This window comes from Octopus sinensis, linkage group LG24 (assembly GCF_006345805.1).
Source record: "Octopus sinensis linkage group LG24, ASM634580v1, whole genome shotgun sequence".
Lineage (NCBI taxonomy): Eukaryota > Metazoa > Mollusca > Cephalopoda > Octopoda > Octopodidae > Octopus > Octopus sinensis.
Genome location: NC_043020.1, coordinates 3,260,099 through 3,282,723, shown reverse-complemented (window position 1 = coordinate 3,282,723; position 22,625 = coordinate 3,260,099). Strand labels below are relative to the sequence as shown.

Here is a 22,625-nt window from a genome sequence, read left to right as displayed (position 1 = left end):
AGGTCATTAGCTGCAAGTCAATCTGCCACTGATCAGTAGTAGTAGTAGTAGTATTAGTGGTTGTTGTTGCTGTCTCAAAGGACAGATCAATAGCACGAAAAGAAGGGAAAAAATATGAACAAAAATCAATATCATCATATTGTCTAAGTTGGCGTAGAATACAATGGAAACAGACTGAGCTGTGTCTTCAAAATATTCTTTATCCCACGCACATGCTCCGCTAGCCACACACTTCTCTCTCTCTCTCTCTCTCTCTCTCCGTCTCGCTCTTACACACACACACACACACACACACACACACAGCAACAACAGTGAATAGCCTACACAAGAATGATAATATTTATTCAGATATATTGGTTTTGATTTTATTCCCATTAATAGAATTTTAACATAAACTTCACTAAACCACACTAATCCATGTAAACTCCCTCCACCCACCTAACACATCCCACCCCCACAATTCCAACAAATCAATTTAAAATGTTATCAAAACTTAAATTTGAAATTTTTTAAAAACAAATTTGTTTTTATTGTTTCAAATATATCGGGAACAATCGATGAAAATGATACCACCAGTATATTACTGGTACTATTTAACCAGCCATAGAAATATGAAAGTGTTACGTGCAAGGAGGAAAGCTGAGGTTAATCACTCTACAAACAGTTCAGTTTTCATTTGTTGTCAGAAGCAATTCCAATTTGTATTTTGAGGTTCAATTTTTGCTGTTTTCAAGCAAGATTTTTAAGTTCATGTTTATTTGACCTGTAATGTGAAGTATGGGTCCTTGAAAAAATTAAATAGAATGGAAATAATGACATCAAATTTTGGCACAAGGCCAGCAATTTTGGAGGATGGGGTAAAGTCAATTACATTGAACCCAGTGTTTAACTTATTTTATTGACCCAAAAGGATGGAAAGCAGAGTTGACATTGGTAGAACTTGAACTCAGAATGCAAAGACGGATGAAATGCCACTAAGCATTTTGCCCAGTGTGCAAACGATTCTGCCAGTTCACCACCTTAAAAAAGTACAATAGAAATAATGTCCACACATATGTATAGTGCAACACTATTTCTTTTAGACATGAGTAGCTATAATAGATACAAACATGAAATATCAGGATATTAAGAATGAAATGTCTGATTTTGAACTGAAAGTTTACATTACTTTATCTCAACAAAAAGCAATGCAGTTAATCAAAGTGTTCACCAAAATTATCAACACAGTTTTGCCATTTCATTGGTAGCTTATTTCTGCCAGCAGCAAAGAATTCTGGAGAGCAAGAGGTGATGAAATCAGGAAAGGCTGTTTTTGCATCTTCTTCAGATTTGAAGTTTTTAACTTGCAAAAAGTTGTCTAATGCCTGGGAAACCTGATAGTCAGTTGGTGCAAGGTCTGGTGAATATGGTGGATGGCAGAGTACTTCCAAGTTCAGTTCCTGTAACTTGAGCAGCATTCTTTGTGCAACATGTGGTCAAGCATTGTCTTGCAAGAGAATTGATTTGTCTCTTATTGACCAATCTCGGTTGTTTAATTGCAAGTCCACTCATCATTTCATCCAATTGGTTGATTTATACATCTGCTGTAATTGACTTACCAGTTCTCATAAAGCTGCAGTGGATGACACTAGTGCTGGACCACCAAACAGATACCATTAGCTTTTTTTGGTGAATATTGGTTTTTGGATTGTGTTTCAGCACTTCGTTTCTATCCAACCACCATTGCAGAACACTTGCTATTGTTGAAAACAATCCATCTTCCATCACACGTAACAATGTGATGCAAAAATGGTTCACTTTTATGCCATGACAGCAAAGAACAGCAAGTTTTAAGACGTGTCATTTGATGATCGTTCAATTTTCACATGAAAAAATGTATGTACTTGAGTATTGGGGAACTGTACCATGATTAGAACCATCAGAGATTCCACCAATGATACATGAGAGGGAGAAGTTAGGGAAGGGAAGACGATGAGTAACACAACTGAAGTGGGAGGAGGAGTAGTAGAATAGTAATGTAGTACACACACACAAGCAATGTCAGTGTGTATGTATATCAGAGTGTAAATGATTGAAGAGAAAAATTGGGTAGAAGAGGCATCAGTTTTAGTGTACAAGGGAGAAGAGTTCGCTGCTATGGTTACGAGGTGTGTATGGATGAGGACAGCTGTATAAGGAACTGTTGATCTCTAATTATGGAACGAACCTCTGGAAGGGAAAGACTCAGAAAGATGTGGGACAAAGTAGTGAGAAAGGATCTTCAAACATTGGGCCTCACAGATGACATGACAAGGGACCAAGACTTCCTGGCAGTTTCCTGTGCCAGAGAAGACACATCAAGCTAATTAAATCTGTGGCCATCCATACATACAGGTATGCCCTCTACATCCTGCTCTCAGCCAAAAGGCACTTCTCTTGAGGGCTTGTGAGTGTTGGTGTCACGTAAAAAACACTTGTGCCAGTGTCATGGAAAAACACCCATGCAGGTGCCATGTAAAAGACACTTGTGCTGGTGCCACATAAAAGGCCCTGTGCTGGTGCTATGTCAAAACGCCTGTGCCAGTACCATGCTAGAAGCATCCAGCACACCCTGTAAAGTGGTTGGGGTTAGGAAGGGCATCCAACCACAGAAACCATGCCAAAACAGACAAATGGAACCTGGGAAACATGTTAAATGATGATATACAGCAAATATATTTAGAGACACACACACATTATTTATATTTTGGTTGAATCAGTCTCTTGCTACATTGGAGTTTTACCTATGAATTCACAGGGTTATTAGCCAAATTATGAATGCAAATAATGGAGATTAAAGATATTCATAGAATTTCTTTCTGAGGATGGAATATAGAATATGTCTGTAGAAGAAAAGGGGAAAGGAAAGAAGAGAAGGGATCTTAGTCTTGTGAGTTGAGTGGCAACCTCACTAGCGTTGGTACTATGAAAAGCACTCCCAGTCACTTTGTAAAATAATTACCATTAGGAAGGACATTTAGCCATAGAAATTAAGCTAAAGAAGAGAATGGAGCACAATGTCAGATCCTGTAATACTTTCCAGCCTACAGCAGCACGGAAGGTGGGTGTTAAAAGATGATATATATATACACACATGTATGTGTGTGCATCTCATCATCATCATCATTTGTTTGTGTGTGTGTGCATGTGCACATTTATATATGTGTGTGCACATTATCTGCATGTGTGTGTGGGTAGATAAATTTACTTCTACTTTTATTGCAGTCAATGCAGTAAGAAGTTTCGCTTCCTTCTTTCCGAGATCTTCCTGGCTGCTTGCACTGCAATCTAAACTTGCTCTGCTGTTTGACAGATTCGCTAATGAAACACGATTCCACCGACATTGCTATTTAATTCCCACCGACACATCAACCGTACACAAACAGAAACACACACAACAAATATACCAACACAAACACATCAATCATCCACCAACGCAGACACAACATGACTAAAGATATCCGCTTTATACGTATATATAAATATATATATATATAGCTGATGCACACACATACATAGGATGTCTTCTCATACAAAACTGCAAGACTATTTTCATATACACTTGCAGTAATAGCGAGTGGTCTGGTGTATGGGTGTAAGGTAATGCGTTTGTGGCCATGCTGTGGCATCACCTTTTAAGATATAATTAGAGTGAATCCCCACAAGTAATTTTTATCAACAGGAAACTTGTTTTATCAATGACGTCAGATAGAGGAAATGCTGTTTGGATCCAGATAGGATTTGAACTCAGAATGCAAACAGACACAACCAAATACCAAATGTTTCAAAATGCTATATCCAATGCTCTAACGTTTCTGCTCTCTACCTGTCAGGTGATACACTTATTTCTGCAATTAATTATTGCTTTGTATATTTAATTCAGTACAGGATATTTTTTTAAGGGAAGAAAGAATGGAAATTTGTGATGCCTTTTGCCTTAACCCTTTAGCATTTAAACCATTCATATCCAGGCCAAATATTCTACCAAATTGGCTAAATCTAGCCTCTCACACCTACCCTACAATGTCATTCTGAAAATAAACAATCATATCATTGAAATCTTGAAGCTGCAGAAATAGTGCATCATCATCATCAACATCCGCTTTCGATGCTGGCATGGGTTGGACGATTTGACTGAGGTCTGGGAAGCCAGGAGGCTGCACCAGGCTCCAATCTGATCTGGCAGAGCTTCTACAGCTGGATGCCCTTCCTAACGCAAATTAAAACATGATCCAATTAAAACAATGCAAATAAAATCTGCTTTAAATTTAACAGAATAATCTGGGTAATAATGGGCTAAGGTATTTACATGGGTGTGCAGGCCATTTCCTTGAGTTCAAACTGGCCAGATCTAGCCTCTCACACCTACCCTACAATGTCATTCTGAAAATAAACGATCATATTGTCAAAATCTTGAAGCTGCGAAGCAGTGCCTGGTTCAATCAGAACATTGTGAATAAAAAACAGAGCATCAGGCTCACAATCATGAGGTAGTGGGTTCAATTCCCGGGCTGTGTTGTGTTCTTGAGCAAGACACTTTATTTCGCGTTGCACCAATTAATTTGGCTATAGAAATGAGCTGCGATGTCACCGATGCCAAGCTGTATTGGCAATTGCCTTTTCCTCGGATGACATCAGTGGCATGGAGAGGGGAGGCTGTTCTGCATAGGCGACTGCTGGTCTTCCATAAAAACAACCTTGCCCGGACTTGTGCCTCAGAGGGGAATGTTCTAGGTGCAATCTCAAGGGCATTCATGACTGTGGGGAGGTCTTTACCCTTTACGTTTTGACAGAGTAATCTGGGAGCTAAAGGGTTAAGGGCTTTATGGGGATATTTGAAGTGAAAGCATTCCAACTAATAATTAAATACATGCTACTCTCAAACAAAGGAGCAGAAATTAAGTTGAGCTTAGCTCTTGCCCTAAGCACTTGTCGATTAACTCTTTCCATATCAATGAAAACCTAGGCCACCCCCATTAACAGGGACAAAACCTAGATTTAAAACACTGGATGATAGATGGATATATATAAATAAATATATATATATATACACACACACACACATCTCTCAGTTTCTATCAACCAAATCCACTCACAAGGCACTTGTCCAAGATGTCGCATAGAGGAACAACCCCAGACCACTTGAGTGAGATGCCAGTTTCCTAACCGTATAGCCGTACCTGCACCCACAATGCTTTATTCAAAACTTTTAGTAGCCACTGTATAAAAATATCTAAATTTTTCAACTGCCAATAATTGAACAATAACAACAACAACAACCAGATATATTTACTGGCATGCAATAATGGCATTCAAATAGAAAGAGTCCTCAGAGGTTGTCCAAGCTTTTCAGCTCATGGTTTGACTCCCTAAAGAGTATCTGAAGTGTCAACAATTGCCAACAACAGATATTATAGGTTTAATTAAAAAATTTATTAATTTTAACAAAGCCACTCAATTATTTTCAAAAAAATTTGAAAAAAAACAACAAAAATATATTTTATGAAAAGTAAAAAGTGAAACCACACTGGAAATTTTATCAACTCAGCAGAAAGATGAAGTAGACACAAGTTGGATTTGAACTTGGAGAGATTTGTCTCAAATATTGTATATTTAGTTCAACATTTCAGTACTTCCACCACTTCATACCTTCTCAGGAAGAATAATTATTAGTATCATAAATAGATTTGATTATTAACATCAACTTCTGTGTTTCGTATCCTCACTTGCTTTCATGTGTGTGTATATCTTTGATATAATTTTAACGAATACATGTTTATTATGGACTTCTGGTAATGCATGCACACTGGTATACCAGCCTTGGCCAGAGGGAAGTATTTATGGCTGCACTAAATTTATGCACATGTGCAAATACAAGTAATCTGTCATTAAAATTTCTACTTGGCAGACATTGCATGTTCAAATATCTCTACAACATTTATTAAAGCTTATGTTTTATATTCTTTCCTTATAACCCCCAGAAAAATGCATATTTTTAATGAAATTTTCAACAAATATGCTTCAGACAATGTAGATTCCAATAATTTGTAGTAAAAAATGTTTTCTATGGTCAGCGAGAGGAATTTCAGAAAATTTCCACAAGTAGGTTTTGTTTCCATATGAATTTCAGAAAAGTGAATATTTTTTGATAAAATTTTCTACAAATAGCTTTCAGAGTGTGTAGATTATGATTATATCAGAATTTAATATGAGAAATGAAAATTGTTAGGTTCACACACTTATGTGATATGTGTTAACATATCACATATATTGACAAAATGGAACTTGAAATTTCAAAAAAAAAAAAAAAAAGTGATGCATGTGTCAGTATGTATGCTTGTTCTCACCTTTGCCTTTTCACATCAAATTCCAATATAATCACAATTTACAAACTCTGAAAGGTATTTGTAGAAAATTTCATTTAAAAATATCCATTTTTCTGAAAGATGTGAGGAAACAGAGCCGCCTTGTGGAAATTTTCTGATACTCCTCTCCCCACCCCCAGAGAAATCTTTTCACAACAAATTCCAATATAATCAGAATCTACAACATCTGAAGTGTATGTGTAGAAAATTTTATTAGAAAATACCTATTTTTCTGGAAATTATGTGGGAACAATGTCAGTAGGGCACATTTGTGTAGTGATGCCGATTGCTTTGACAAGTCATACTAAGATCATATTGCTATTAAACATCTACATATCAGCTTGCATCACTTAACTTTCATTTTGCATGTAACAATATTTAATAATGTAACTGCATGTCATATATAAACAAACAATACACTTCTTTCATTTGGTGTGCATCAAGAGGGTCACAATAATGTGAATGAGATGAGCTCAATTTTTCACTAGATAGGATAATGGTAATTACGATGATATTGTGTATAGTAACGAATATGAATTGTATTAAAAATGCATCAGTGTGTATATATAAATGAATACACACACACACACAGCCACAATAAAATTTATTGGTGGTATTTAGGTAGTAAATTTAATTGCATGTTCTTTTAACATAATTGCATTCGTATTGTAGCTCTATTTTATGTTTCCCACTATTGACATTCAAGCTTCCTTCATGTTGCAAGTCGTGATAGTATTCTTTCCACATGCATGATATCATCATCATCATCATTTAACGTCCGTTTTCCATGCTAGCATGGGTTGGACGGTTTGACCAGGGTCTGGGAAGCCAGGAGGCTGCACCAGGCCCCAGTCTGATCTGGCAGAGTTTCTACAGCTGGATGCCATTCCTAACGCCAGCCACTCCGAGAGTGTAGTGGGTGCTTTTACATGCCACCGGCATGGAGGCCAGTCAGGCAGTACAGGCAACGACCTCACTCGAATCTTTTTACACATGCCAATGGCACAGGTGCCAGTAAGGCGATGCTGGTAACGATCACGCTCGAATGGTGCCTCTTACATGCCACCAGCACGAAGCCAGATAGCCGCTCTGGCAACGATATATGTATAATTAAGCATATACACAATACGAGTATATAATACAATGATATGAAATCAATGTAAAACATGCCGTCTTAAAGATAGCATGTTTGCACTAGTATATATATATACATTTATAATTATAACACCCACTTTTCATGCTTGCGTGGATCAAATGGAATTTATTGAGTTTCCAAGCAAGGTGATATTTCCCATGATCAGATATATTTTTGATGAAAGACTGAAAATGAAGAGGCTTGTTTATAACCATCACATGGCATCAAGACAGGAATAGACACAAATATGCGAACACACACGTGCATGCAAGCACATGCACACACACACACACACTTATCACGAGAGGCTGAAAACTTCTTGGCACTTAAGTTTTATATTTTCACTTTTTAAAAAAGATCAGTTCGTTAACTTGAACAATTAGCATCAAAAAACTTGTGGCATCTATTTGTAAATGAAATGTTTTAAACTCTATCTAATGTATTGAGTACTTCTACTTCTTGTTTATAAATACAAGCTTATCTCTCCCTCTCTCTCATACTCTCTCATTACACACACACACACACACTTGTGCATATATTGAATTCACAATGATTTTTTTTTAGCTGTTGCTTGGTGCATAATGGATACAAGCATTAATAATCGGTTAGAACTGAAGCCAGCTGAAGATTCTGTTTGTGTCTATGTATGTGTGTCTCAATGTGTGTGTATATATACACATATATATATATGTGTGTGTGTGTGTGTATGCATATGCACATTCATACACATTTTAACACAGCAGCTGCAGAGAAGCAACAAAATACGAGTGAATGTAGAATAAATCAGAGAAACAGTAGAAACCGACTGATGATAGCTTTCTATTCTAGCAATACTACCAACATGCAAATTACTCTTTCGGGGGGGACAATATAAAAAAAATAAAATAAAATATATGCATAGTTCCTGTTGCAGCCAATAAAATATTTACTTGTTGTCCAATGTAGAAAAATAAAAGAAAACCCCAAAATCATTCAACAGCTGACTGTATTTGCATTTGTATGTTTCCATCTTGGAAACAGAACATTTATTTCCAAAGATGTCATTGTTTCACATGGAACAGACTAAATATCTGTGGAGACATTCTCCTGTTTAGTTTAGCTATTAGCATAATTTAGCCCACACTCTTAACCACTATACCCATGGGCATATGGCATAGTGGTTAAGAGCATGGGCTACTAACCCCAAGATTACGGGTTTGATTCCAGGTAGTGACCTGAATAATAATAATAACATCAAAAAATACCTTAGGAATGAGAACCCAGGTTCAAAATTTCCCCAAGACACCTGATGAAGGCTGGAGGGTATATCAGCTGAAACATTGTGTTAACAACAAACAAGATGAGGACAAATATCCGTCAAATGTAAATAATGTAGTTCTAATAATGTTAACATTACTGATGTCACATACTTAAGGTATGGGTTTTATTTATATACTTATTAAGCTGCAGAATTTCATGCCGGGAAAATACCTTTAAGTGTTGAAAAACAGAGAACACTTCAAAGCAGATGAAACAAATTGCTCCATAGATGAATGAGAAAAGTGACCATCAATATTTCGCTGTTATTTCAGCTTGTCGACACCATATACCTGAGTCACCTCAAAACAAATTTGAATCCTTGATCTGAGGTATAAATTGCAGATAATGTAAAATCTATCAACTGATGTGCAACAGTGTCACACAAGTGAAATAAAATTCAAGTTTGAATTAGAAGCAGCTCTAATAATATAACCAGACCTTTCACTGAACAAATCCTGCAGCCAATAAACGCATAAACAAAGCCCATAGATTAAGCTGACATGAAAATGATGAGAAAATACGGATCAGTTTACTTACATCTATTTTCTTTGAAAGTTCTTTGGCTTTTTCCTCTAAAACTAATTCCAACTGTCTCCTCTTCGTCTCCTCTTCTAAGGCGGTGTTACGTAAAGTTTCCATCTCTACGCGGTCAGCATCAATTTGTTTCACCATAAGTCCTTTACTCTGTAACATTTCTAACAATTTCTTTATACTCTCATCCCTCGCAGACAACGTCTGTTTCTGGGTGGCAATTCGGATCTCCATCTCCTCCACAGTCTTCCGTAAAATAACGAGTTCTTTGCTTTGTTTGTCCTGTTCATGTTTCATGTTGTCCATCTCCTCTTCACTAACCGTCCGGTTGCTCACCGACTGCCGTGTCTGGTCCAGCTGTAACTGCAGCTCCTTCCCCAATGAACTCTGTCTCTGAAAAACAACAACAATGACAATAAGATGAAGAATCGGAAGCAAAATATGGCAGGTTTGGAAAAGGTCAAGCAAAGAAAGAAAGTTTGGGGTTCGTATTTTAAACCATGGCTGCATAGTTAAGAACCCCGTTTTGCAACCATGTAGTTTTGGGGTTTAGTGTGCTGAACCTTGGGCAAGTATCTTCTACTACAGCTCTGGGCTGACCAATATCTTGTGAGTGGATATGCTAGACAGAAACTTTTGGAAGCCTGTCATGTGTGTGTGTGTGCGTATTTATGTCTTTCAAACACACACACAAATAGTAGCATGAAACAATTGTACTACACTACCTTGGATATCCTTGTTTCTTATTTTGATTATATATATATATATATACACACACACATGCACACAATGGTTTTCTTTCACTTTATGTATACCACATCCACTCACAAGGCTTGTTCAACCTGAGGCTATAGAAGAAGACACTTGCACAAGGTACCACATAGTAGGACTGAACCTGGAACCATGTGGCTGGGAAGCAAACTTCTTACCATACAGCCACGCCTGCACCTATCTAGAAATTTTAGTCAACACTGGGTGTATAAATGGATGTTAACATTGCTTTTATAGACAATATCTTTGTGGACAGAAAAAACCTTATCAATTGGACAAGCTTGTGTTGGGACTTCACCAGCAACTGCATTCCTGCTTTAACTATCCACCAAGACACTGCTTACAAAAGCCACAATTATTAAGGGCTTTAAGTAACATGGATACACCAATTTGCATACATAATGCATTCTTGGTAGCTACTTCACTTAAAAAAAGAAAATTACAGATACATTTATAGTGTTTTGTTTCAATGCTGTATTGTCCTGTGGAATATATGTCCATAGAATTTTAACTCAGTACTGTATGTAAAAGACTGCTTTAAACAATTTGACTTTAAATAAATATCTTTTTAATCTTTTATTTGTTTCAGTCATTAGACCACGGCCATGCGGGGGCACTGCCTGGAAAACAAAAGAAAAATAAACAGAGAGAAGAATCTTTTGATAATTTCTAATATGCAGGCATGACTGTGTGGACAAATGTCTTCTTCTAACTGCATTTATACCTCAAGCCAACCAAAATCTTGTGAGTGAATTTGTTAGATGGAAACTTTAAGAAATATTGTTGTATATGTGTGTGTGTGCATTCATGTTTGTCCCTTCCCCACTGCCTACCTGACAACCGTTGTTGGTTGGTTTATGTCTTTTGGCAAAAGAGAGTGGTACAATGAGTACCATAATTAAGATAATTAAGATAAGTTGATTAGGTTGATCCAACCCTTCAAGGCAGTGCCCCAGCCTGACCACAGTCCAATGATTGAATCAAGTAAAATATAGGATGGGCCAAAAGTCATGTACCAAACCGTTTGTCATTTTATTCATAGTTATTGAGTGAGAGAGCAGTGCATGCCATCATAGTGACACTGGGGTACAAATATACGAAGCCCAGTATACCCATCATGACTACCTGTCTGATAAGGGTACACCAAGCACATGTATCACAACTATATGTGCGACATGGTGATCTCATATCAAAATAAACAGCACATGACCTTGCAGGTGGGGCCCAGTTAGAATTTTCTTCATGTCGAGTAGCCCGTTCCAGTCAAAGGTTTGCTTAAGGATGTTGAACGAAACACCCATGTTTCCAAAGGTGAATTATTCAAACCCCAAAGAATTCCTCTGTACAGATGCAAAGACACACACACAACCACACATATACAACAGTTTCCGTTGACCAAATTCACCCACAAGGCTTTCGTTGATCTGAGGCTATAGAAAAAGTCACTTGCTCAAAGTGCCACACAGTGGGAGTGAACCCAGAACCATGTGGTTGGGAAGTAAACTTCTTACCACACAGCCATACCTGTGCCTAACCAGGTATTTTTACTCAGTACACTCCAATTTGGTAATATGTCATCATTGACACAACAATTTGTGGAATATACTGTTCATATCAAATACATAGGGCAGTGCATTCATTACACACCAAACTTCTATAAAACCAGTGTAAAATAATTGAATGAAAATTAACAAATCAAGAGAAATAGAACAATGGTATGTTAAATCAGATATTCCTTCAACAACTCAGGGTCATTTATAGCTTCTTTTTACCCTGGGCAACATTGCATGCTCCCTCTGTGTGTGTGTGTGTTGTGTGTGTGTGTGTGCATGTCAAATTTCACTCACGAGACATTCAATGGTCAAGCTGAGGCTACAGTACAAGACCACCTGTGCAATGTACTGCAATATGGAATTGAACCTGAAACTAACACATGGTTGTGGCCTTCCCTACAAAGATCCCCCCCATTAATGGCAATCCGATGACTGAACCCAGAGAGAAGAGAGGCAGAAGAGACCCCAGTCTCAAGGTCATGTGATGTGTTGTTTGTAAATGAATTTCATAAATTCAGTTGCTGTTGTTAGGAAGTGAACTGAGGTTCAATATTCAATAGAAAGGTGAAAAACCTCGATCGATTCTAAACAGGTAAAACAAAAACTTCTCTCTCCCTAATAAGTCAACCAATAGGTTTCCTCTTGTGAGTTGGTTGTGGGTAGTTTAACAACGGTGCTTCTGTGTCTACACCTGTGAGTGTATATTTGTTTGTGCATGCAGATGCATATCTACACATGTGTATCATGTCTGTGTGTTGTGTGCACATGTAGGTAAACATATGAATGTTCCCACATGCATTTTATATGAGTGTGTATGTGCCTCCACATGTGAGTACCTGCATATACCACATGTATATGTATGTACATACAAGTCTCTGTGTATAAGTTAGTACATGTATGTGTATACATATTTGTGAGTGTGTGTGTGCATGTGTGTTCGCGTATGTAAGAGTGCATGTATGAGAGTGTGTGAGTGTAAGTGAGAGAGAGAGAGAGAGAGAGAGAGAGAGAGAGAGAGCAGACTTGAATGTGTGTGTGTGGAGGGTGAGTATGTGTGTGTGTGTGTCTGTAAAGTGTAATAGGTTTGATGCAAGATAAACACAGAGTGACAGCTACATCAAGTTGATGAAAGATTGAAGTAGCAAATCAGTTGAAGGGTTTCTATAATACCAACACTGATGGATTCACTCTTTTTCTCACTTTCTCTCTACCAGGCAGACACTTTCTTTCTCGTTTGAATACCTGGCGGGGGTGGATGGGTGAGTAACTCTTATACATGTTAAGCCCTTCTTTGCTTTAGCTTAATAAAGGCTAAGAAGCAGGTAGTTGGTTAGAATTGGTGATTCTCAACCAGGGTCCACATAAGATTTCATTGCTAAAGTTTACAGGCAATAAATTGGTTTATACCTCCACAATGCACAGAATATTTTAACAGTTTTTTCCACACAATTTTATACAAATAGGTGCAGGCGTGGCTGTGTGGTAAGAAGTTTACTTCCTAATGCTTTCAGGTTCAAGTCCCACTGAATGGCTACATTAGTCTCAGGCTGACCAAAGCCTTGTGAATGGATTAGGTAGGCAGAAACTGAAAGAAGCCTGTCGTGTGTGTGTGTGTGTATGTATGTGTGTATATATATATATATATTATATATATATATATATATATATATGTGTGTGTGTATATATATATATATATATATATATATCAAAATCAAATTCAATGACTGGCATCCGTGCTAGCAGGGTGCAAAAAGCACCATACGAGTGTGACCATTGACAGAGCGGCTTCTGTGCCAGTGGCACGTAAAAGACACCATTCACACGTGATCGTTACTAGCATTGTCTTACTGGCACCTGTGCCAGTGGCATGTGTAAAAGATTTGAGCGAGGTCATTACCTGTACCTCCTGACTGGCCCTGTACTGGTGGCACATAAAAGGGACCCACTACACTCTCAGAGTGGTTGGCATTAGGAAGGGCATCCAGCTGTAGAAACTCTGCCAGATCAAGATTGGAGCCTGGTGCAGTCATCTGGTTCGCCAGTCCTCAGTCAAATCGTCCAACCCATGCTAGCATGGAGAGCGGACGTTAAACGATGATGATGATGATGCTAGATAGATAGATAAATAGATAGATGTATGTGTGTCTTTGTCCCTCACAACTGCTTAACAACCAGCATTGGTGTTTATATCCCTGTGACTTAGCAGTTTGGCAAATGAGACCAATAGAAGTAGTACCAGGATTTAAAATAAAAATAAAATAAGTATATGGATTGATTCTTTTGACTAAAAATTCAAGATGGTGCCCCAGCATGGCCACAGTCTGGTGACTGAAGCAAGTAAAAAGGGTTCCTAATATATTTAACTATGAAAATATATGATTTTTTGAAACATCAGATGGTTAGGAGGGGGTGCATTCTAGTAAAACAGGGGTGTAAAATCAAAGGTTAAAAATGGTTAAGAAACATTAGTTAGAAAGTGAAGAGGGCCTTCCAATTTGAACATAATCATCCATGGTTCTAGACCTATGCTTGGCATCTTTAGCAAGTGTTGATATCACTCGTCTGTAAAGCACCCAGGTTGAAAAAGAAAAACAATATGTAGGTAAGTTTCACAAGTGGAAACAAATGGGACATTAAAAAAAAAATAAAATAAATAAATAAAAGTAAAGAAATATGACTGAAAACAGATAGGGTGGTTGGCATGAGACTGACGTGTAAGTCAAGAACAAACAGGTACGGAGTAAATACCCACAGGGTGTCTTTCAATTGAAGGCACAAGGCAAATAGCAAAAATATGAGTGCAGAGGGATAAGATAAAAAAGACTTGGGTGTACGGGTATTTTGAAAATACCTCATGGAGTGACGACTGTCCTGCATAGTTACAGGGTGCACTTTGGCAAGGTATAGCACCTGTTCAGCCACCCTGAACAGTGTTGTAGCATGGCAGATTGCATGTGTATATATATATATATATATATATATATATATATACACACACACACAAGATCACTACGGTTGATATCATTAAATAGAACCTCTAAAGATTGTCTGAAAATAGTGCCCTTGTAGAAGAATCAGAATGCTCTGCAACTGACAATGAAAGCTTCACTTTCCAAAGAATGGCCAATAGGTAAAAAGAAATTATTCTACTCACCAACGTGTTTTACGTCAAACACATTTTTTGGGGATTTTGAAATTTTTTAAAACATACTTTTGTGTTCAGTAAAACTTACCTGCAAAAGAAAGAAAAAGAAAAATTTGGTTAACAGTTTATTTAAATGATAATTATAGATGACATTTAAAAATAATGAACTATACAAAGGTGCAAATACAATGATGGTACTTTATTTTATCAAGCCCAGAAAGATGAGAGGCAAAGCTAACCGAGGTGGGATTTGAACTTGGACAGCAAAGAGTGAGAAGAAAAATGGTAAAGCATTTAAACCAGGTGTATCTGGCCAAAATATTTTACCTGTTTTATATTGACGTAAAACAACCCTTATTGAGGGACTTTTGAGCAGGATGGCCAACTCAACCTAAAGAAAATTCTGAGCCACATGTGCAAAGTCATAAGCTGTTTATCCCAATAAGAGAGACACCATGTTACACACCTTTAATTGTAATACACATGCCTGATCTACCCTTATCAGACAAGTAGTCATGATGGACATATTGAGATTTGTATATTTGTACCCCAGTGTCACTTTGAAGGCATGCACTGTTCTCTCGCTCAATTATAATAATAATAGCAATAATAACACCAGTGGTTTCAAATTTTGGCACAAGGCCAGTAATTTCAAAGGTGGAAGGCAAGTCTATTGCATCAACCCCAGTGCACAACTGGTACCTATTTTCACTGACCCTGAAAGGATGAAAGGCAAAGCCAACCTCAGCAGAATATGAACTTAGAACATAAAGACAGACAAAATGCCACTAAGCATTTTGTCTGGAATGGTAAGGATTTTGCCTGCTCGCTGTCTTGAAAATAATTGCCATTATATCAATTATAATAACTTTAGGGACTGTGGCAAGAAATGTAAATGATTAAAGATGTTGGATATCAGGGTGAATGTCCTGATTCTTCGGAACTCTGAGGAATGGCACAGATACATCACATTGTGGTTGTGGGATGCAGTTTGACATCTAACAATTTAATACAAGCAGAACAACAATGAAATGATAAATGATCAGAGGGAAGAACAATAACAATTTCTTTTATTGCGCCAGGAAGGGATGAATGGAGAATATCATTACCAGGACAAAATAATGGCGGAATTCTGTTTTTAGCACCCCATATAACCCCCTTGTAACTTTTTTTATATTTTGGAATTTTCAGAAAATTTTTACAAATGTGTTTCTACACATAGGAATTCATGATTATGCAAAAAAAAAAAGAAAAATCTTTGCGTGTGATTTAAGGATGATTTTAACTATTGTTTTTAGTACATTTCATGACCACCTGATACCTTCCTTATTTCTTCATTACTGACATTGATGTTTCTCAATATTTTTTTCTCTTCATAAACACATTTAATGGAATGATGATGTACCCAAGGGTAGCCAATAACTGAGTTTTAAGTATTCGGACTCTTTGTATTTTAAACACTGATTTCAAAAAGAAAATTCAAAAAAGTGTGGAACTTTTAGGATTTACAGGTTGTGGTGGGGGTTGGGAGGGGGTTTAAAATTAAGTTTCTTTTGCATAATCATGTGAGTTCTTTCATGTAAAACAAAATTAGCAAAGATTTTCTAAAAATTCCCCAAAATAAAAGGAGTTACGATAAGTTATCTGTGGTGCTTAAATCAGAATGCCATCCAAATGGTTTCTAACATTTGGTCATGGCTACAAAAACTAGGAAGTGGAACCAGTTGGTTCAGTTGACCCCAGCACTTGACTGTTACTTATTTAACTGACCCTAACCGGATAAAAGGCAAATTCAATACCAGAGGGATTTGAACTCAGAATGAAAAGAACCATAAATAAACATTGCAGGAAATTAATAACATTAACGATAATCTCGTTTGTCAATATTGAAACACTGATTTCTTTAGATTAATAACATTTATTGAGAATGATAAAGATAATGATAAAAAAAAGGAAAACTAATTTCTTAAATTTTTTATAAAAACAGAAAGAATACAGAAAGACAATGAGATTAATTAAATATAATTAAAAGAAGAAAAACCTTATAAATATAAGTATTATGACACATCTTAAGTTTATCTTTATGATCCTACTTCTCATATTCATCACTATGACGGACAGAAATGAGCTTAGATATGGATAATACTTTCTCAGTTCATTCAAACATTAATTTATGACTAAAATACTATTTTGTGTGTGTGTGTGTGTGAGTGGGTGTGTGTATATATATGTAAAAGTGTGTGTGTGTATATATATACATACATACACACATGTGTATATGTATGTATATGTGTGTGTGTATGTAAATATATATATATATATATATATACACATACATATATGTCTATAGATACACACATATATGTGTGTGTGTGTGTGTGTGTGTGTGTAAATCTGAAAATATACATATCTACGGATATATAATACATAATCAATATAAAAACAACACACAAAAACATTTAATAAATTCACACACACAAAACATATTCAAGCAGAACGTGTGTGTGTGTGTGTGTGTGTGTGTGTGAGACTGTGCACACATGCGTGTACGGTCAGTTCCTTGAGAATGCAGAAATGATTATAGAACATTTCACAATGAAAGAATTAGTGAAATCAACTCCACTTCATTGATAGATCGTTAAGACATCAAAAGTGAAGCATAATTATTAATTATTGTGGAATTAGCACGAAAGAAAACATTTCAGTCATACTGGCGTATGTTCTATGAAAGAGTGAACACACATAGATGTATATCTAATAATACATATACATACTTGTGTGTGTGTGTGTTGACATGCATGTGCATGTATGTACATATATATATACATATATATATACATACATACATACATATATATACATATTCATATATATACATATTCATATATATACATATATATACATATACATATTCATATATATACATATATATACATATACATATTCATATATATACATATATATACATATACATATTCATATATATACAATATATACATATATATATACATATATGTATATATATAAATAGATGCATATATATTTAAAAGTGTACATATCCGTGTGCGAGTGTGTGTGTTGTAAGCCATGATTTTGTTTCGGCTTGTTCCCACTTTAGATCTTTTATTGAATTATTTGAGCTGATTTTGATCTGGTTTACATGATAGATGAGAACAGTTCGATCACAACACCCCCACCACCACCACCTACTAAATAATAATAATAATAATAATAGAAAATAGAAAACAAAGGGAAAAGTAAAAAAAAAATAAAAAGAGAAAAGGAAAAAATATAATGATGAAAGAAATAAGAAAATGTAAAATAAAATGTGTGTGATTGGAAGAGGAGAGAGAGAGAGAGAGAAGATATAATTATTGTGTTAAAAGTACATTTGTCTTTCCTAATCAGATCATTATAGGGGCCATGGCTACTGTGCTGGGCAGCAATATGAAACAGCACACCAACAGCTAGAGGACCAGCCTTGCTGCACAGATAACCTCTCTCTATTAGAGACCTTTACATATAAAAGAATATTTATATATATATATATATATATATATATATTTATATTTCTTTACTACCCATAAGGGGCTAAACACAGAGGGGACAAACAAACAGATTAAGTCGATTACATCGACCCCAGTGCGTAACTGGTACTTAATTTATCGACCCCAATTCGGCGGAATTTGAACTCAGAATGTAATGGCAGACGGAATACGGCTACGCATTTCGCCCAGCTCTCCACCTTCATATATATATATATATATATATATATATATATATATATTATATATATATATATATATATATATATATTTATATTTCTTTACTACCCATAAGGGGCTAAACACAGAGGGGACAAACAAACAGATTAAGTCGATTACATCGACCCCAGTGCGTAACTGGTACTTAATTTATCAACCCCAATTCGGCGGAATTTGAACTCAGAATGTAATGGCAGACAAAATACGGCTACGCATTTCGCCCAGCTCTCCACCTTCATATATATATATATATATATATATATATATATACACACTAACATTCATATTGTTATGCACACACACACATACATAAGCAGCATTTGGAGTCAGTGCATCTGCACATTAGTATGACTTGTTTTATGTTTGCATTCTCATGCGTATAGTTGCATGTCTAGAAACGTACACATATACTTAAATGATAAACTTCTGGAAAGATCTAAGTAAGATCATAACGAGAGTGGAATAAAAAGAAAAGCTGTTGATGGCAATGCCCCAGCATGGCCACAGCCCAATTACTGAAACCAGTAAGAAATATAAAAAAAATAAATAACACACTGTTTACACACACACTCACACACATAACAACAGTGACAGGTATTTGTTCATGGGTGTACTCAATGATGGGTTTCAAGTTCTTTAATCAACTCAAATACCTACTCATACAGTTAGCATATAGCTGGCTGAGTATTCCTCAGTATATTTCTCTGAAAAGAAATGGCATGACATAGCATGTGACAAGACAGAACTTCCAAATTACAGGCAGGGGCCATTATGTACCGAATCACATTGAGAAGATCCATTCTCCACAGCAGAAGTGTGTCAAGAAAACCTAGGCTGCTCCCCCTGGCAGTGAGGATTGGCCTTCAAGAGTCCTGCGCTGGTGCCATGTAAAAAGCACGGGTGCTGCCACTGCATAGACTGGAGCCTTATGCAGCTCTCCAGCTTGCCATCTCTGGTCAAACCATCCAACCCATGCCAGCATGGAAAACAGACATTCAACGATGATGATGATGATTAAGGTTTTGGTCGGCTTGAGGCTATGATAAAAGTCCCTTACTCTCCCAAGATGCAATACAGCAAGGGATTGAACGTGGAACCTGTCGGCTGCAAAGCAAACTTCTTAACCATACAACCATACCTGTACACACACACACACACACACTCAAACATGTGCATACTTATGTTGTATAGGCATACACACACACACACACACACACATATGTACACAAATACACACACACGTGTGTGTGTGTGATATGATGTCAAAGGAAGAGGTGTTGCCATGGTAAAAGCAATTGCAGACAAATCAAACATTCCTTCTATAATATAATAATAATAATAATAACAATAATAACAACAACAACAACAACCAGCAAACAGTAAGTAATTTCTGAAAATAATATTCCTATTTTGAGTTGTCTATTTTTGCTAAGTGACTGAAACCTCACACACACATATACACTCGTGCATGTCTGTGTGTGCATACAATGCGAATGTATGTATTACATACACACAAGCACACGCGTGCGTGCACTCGTCCCCCCACCCCACCCCTCTCCCCCCACACACAGAGTGCAACATGTTCGGAAAAAGATGTGCTGCTTTATTCCAATGTTGACTTCATTTCTATTTTTAATTTCAGCAAATTGTTTTCAAGTTTATGTAAACCTACTTATAAATATATCTGCGCTTGGATGCGTGTAAATACGTGTGTCTATATATGGAGATATATATGTGCATGGATACTTTTGTTCTTTTACTTGTGTCAGTCATTAGAACTGCGGTCATGCTGGGGCACTACCTTGAAGAGTTTTATCTGTCACTTTTGCTGAACCACTAGGTTGCAGAGATGTAACAAACCCACACCATTGTAGGGTAGGTGTGAGAAGTCAGATCTAGCTGACTGGGCCAGATATGGTTGGTTTGAATGCTAAAGGGTTGAATTTTTTTCTGGCTATGGGCTTGGGCTGCCTGCACGGTTTGCCAGTCCATATTCAGGACATTTACTCTCCTTGATTTCACAGATGACATCGCACTCGTCCCACATACGACAAACACAGATGCTTAAACTTTCCTCACAAACCCAGAGTCAACTGCCGCTGAAGTTGATCTCTCAATGAATCGTTCAAACACAAAGACCATAATCATTGGTGAAACTGCTAGTGTGAACAATCTTACATTTTCACTGGGGTCCATTGAGTCAGTTGTTCATTTTTGTGACCTGAGCCCTCATATTCCCTCTCTCAGCACAAATGTTAACATTCATAAAGCGATAACATGGTCAGCATCCAACAAGCCAGGGAAAATTTGGAAAATGCGACAGTCATGTGACCTAAAACGAAACCTGTTTTGTGCCACAGTAGATTCTACAGTTCTGAATTCTGGTGTTTTACAGTGGACAAACAGCAATCACTAGACAGCAAATACACTCAACTTCTGTGAAAGACCTTTAACATCTCTTGTGCCAACCATATATCAGACAAGTGACTATATGGATCTATACTGCCTGTCATCTTGATAATTAAACAAAGACAGATATAAGTCACAAGTCATCTTGGTTGGTGTTGGTCAGATGATGTCCAGAGATCAAAGGCGAGATAAATGACAGTCGCTCCATTAATTTTACATCAAGATGAGAACTTTGGGGACAAATTGGCCAACAGTTGGAATTCAAGGACTGAAACAATAGAATGATTGCTTTACAAAATTAATCCTCATCCATCCTTAATCTCTGATCAAACACCACCAGGTACTTATTATAGATGTATTAGAGTCATGCTATTTACCTCTCTTCAGTTTAGGGCTACAGGCCCATTTAGCCCTCCACAGGAGCTAGCTTAAAAAAGTACGCATGGATTGCTGCTTTTAAACTAGTATATAATATGTATGTTTATATATATATATATACATAGATAAGTTTTGGCCAGTACTGGCTCAGGCCATGTCTAACTTAATAGCACCACCAGTGTGTATATGTGTATATATGTGTGTGTATGTGTGTGTGCATGTGTGTGTGCATGTGTGTGCATGTATATACATACACACATAGACATGCATACATATATGTACATACATTCATATATAAACATATGTTCATTCACATGTGTGTAAGTGCATGTATATATATATACATACATGCATATACACATATACATACAGGGACATATAATATACAATTAGAGGTAATGTTCATATAATATACACACAAATACATATACATTATATAATGTGTGTAGAGAAGCAAATGTGGTTACTGGTAACAATATCCCTATAAGATTCCAGCTGGAGTAAACATCGGCCCTGACAGTGGTACTCTTGCTTTTAGCATTACTGTTGAATTCCAAGTTGGCTTTGATTGCCCAAGCCTGGAATCAAAAGCATTCCAACCATGACCATCTCATCTTGTTTTCTCTTGACACAGGAGATTTGGCTACTATTTCTGGCAGGATGATGAACCACATAAAACAGTACCTTTACAAGTTAACCATTCTGACTGTCCCCCACGGCCATCACCACTCACATACGTAAGACATATTATAGTCTTACATACAATATGATTCTTTACATAATATTATCAACGTTGCATTGATTTAAAACATTAACATCCTTCAAATCAATATTGAGGCAAATAACGAAACAGTGTGAATAATGGCAAAGAATTTCTCAGCTGGAATTCCTAAATTAATTCTTTTAGTCTTTTACTTGTTTCAGTCATTTGACTGCGGCCATGCTGGAGCACCACCTTTAGTCGAACAAATCGACCCCAGGACTTATTCTTCGTAAGCCTTGTGCTTATTCCATTGGTCTCTTTTGCCGAACCACTATGTTGTTACGGGAATGTAAACACACCAGCATCGGTTGTCAAGAGATTTGGGGGGGGGGGGCAAACACACAAACAATTATATATATATATATATATGACAGGCTTCTTTCATTTTCCATTTACCAAAGCCACTCACAAGGCTTTGGTCAGCCCAAGGCTATAGTAAAAGAAACTTACACAAGGTGCCACGCAGTGGGACTAGGGCCATAGACATCTCTGAT

General features: G+C 36.8%; 1 protein-coding gene across 6 annotated transcripts in view; it reads right to left on the bottom strand.

Moving 5' to 3' along the window:
- Positions 1–22,625, bottom strand: part of LOC115223776 (ELKS/Rab6-interacting/CAST family member 1) — a 205,753-nt gene that overhangs the window by 81,079 nt on the left and 102,049 nt on the right. For 5 of the 6 annotated variants that reach the window (XM_036513003.1, XM_029794444.2, XM_036513004.1 and 2 more), the window contains exon 2: positions 9,355–9,741. In XM_036513003.1, coding sequence (XP_036368896.1) covers positions 9,355–9,741 — 387 coding nt within the window. Of the gene's footprint in view, positions 1–9,354; positions 9,742–14,826; positions 14,852–22,625 lie in introns of those variants that run through there. The other variant, XM_036513007.1, reaches the window with a different exon arrangement.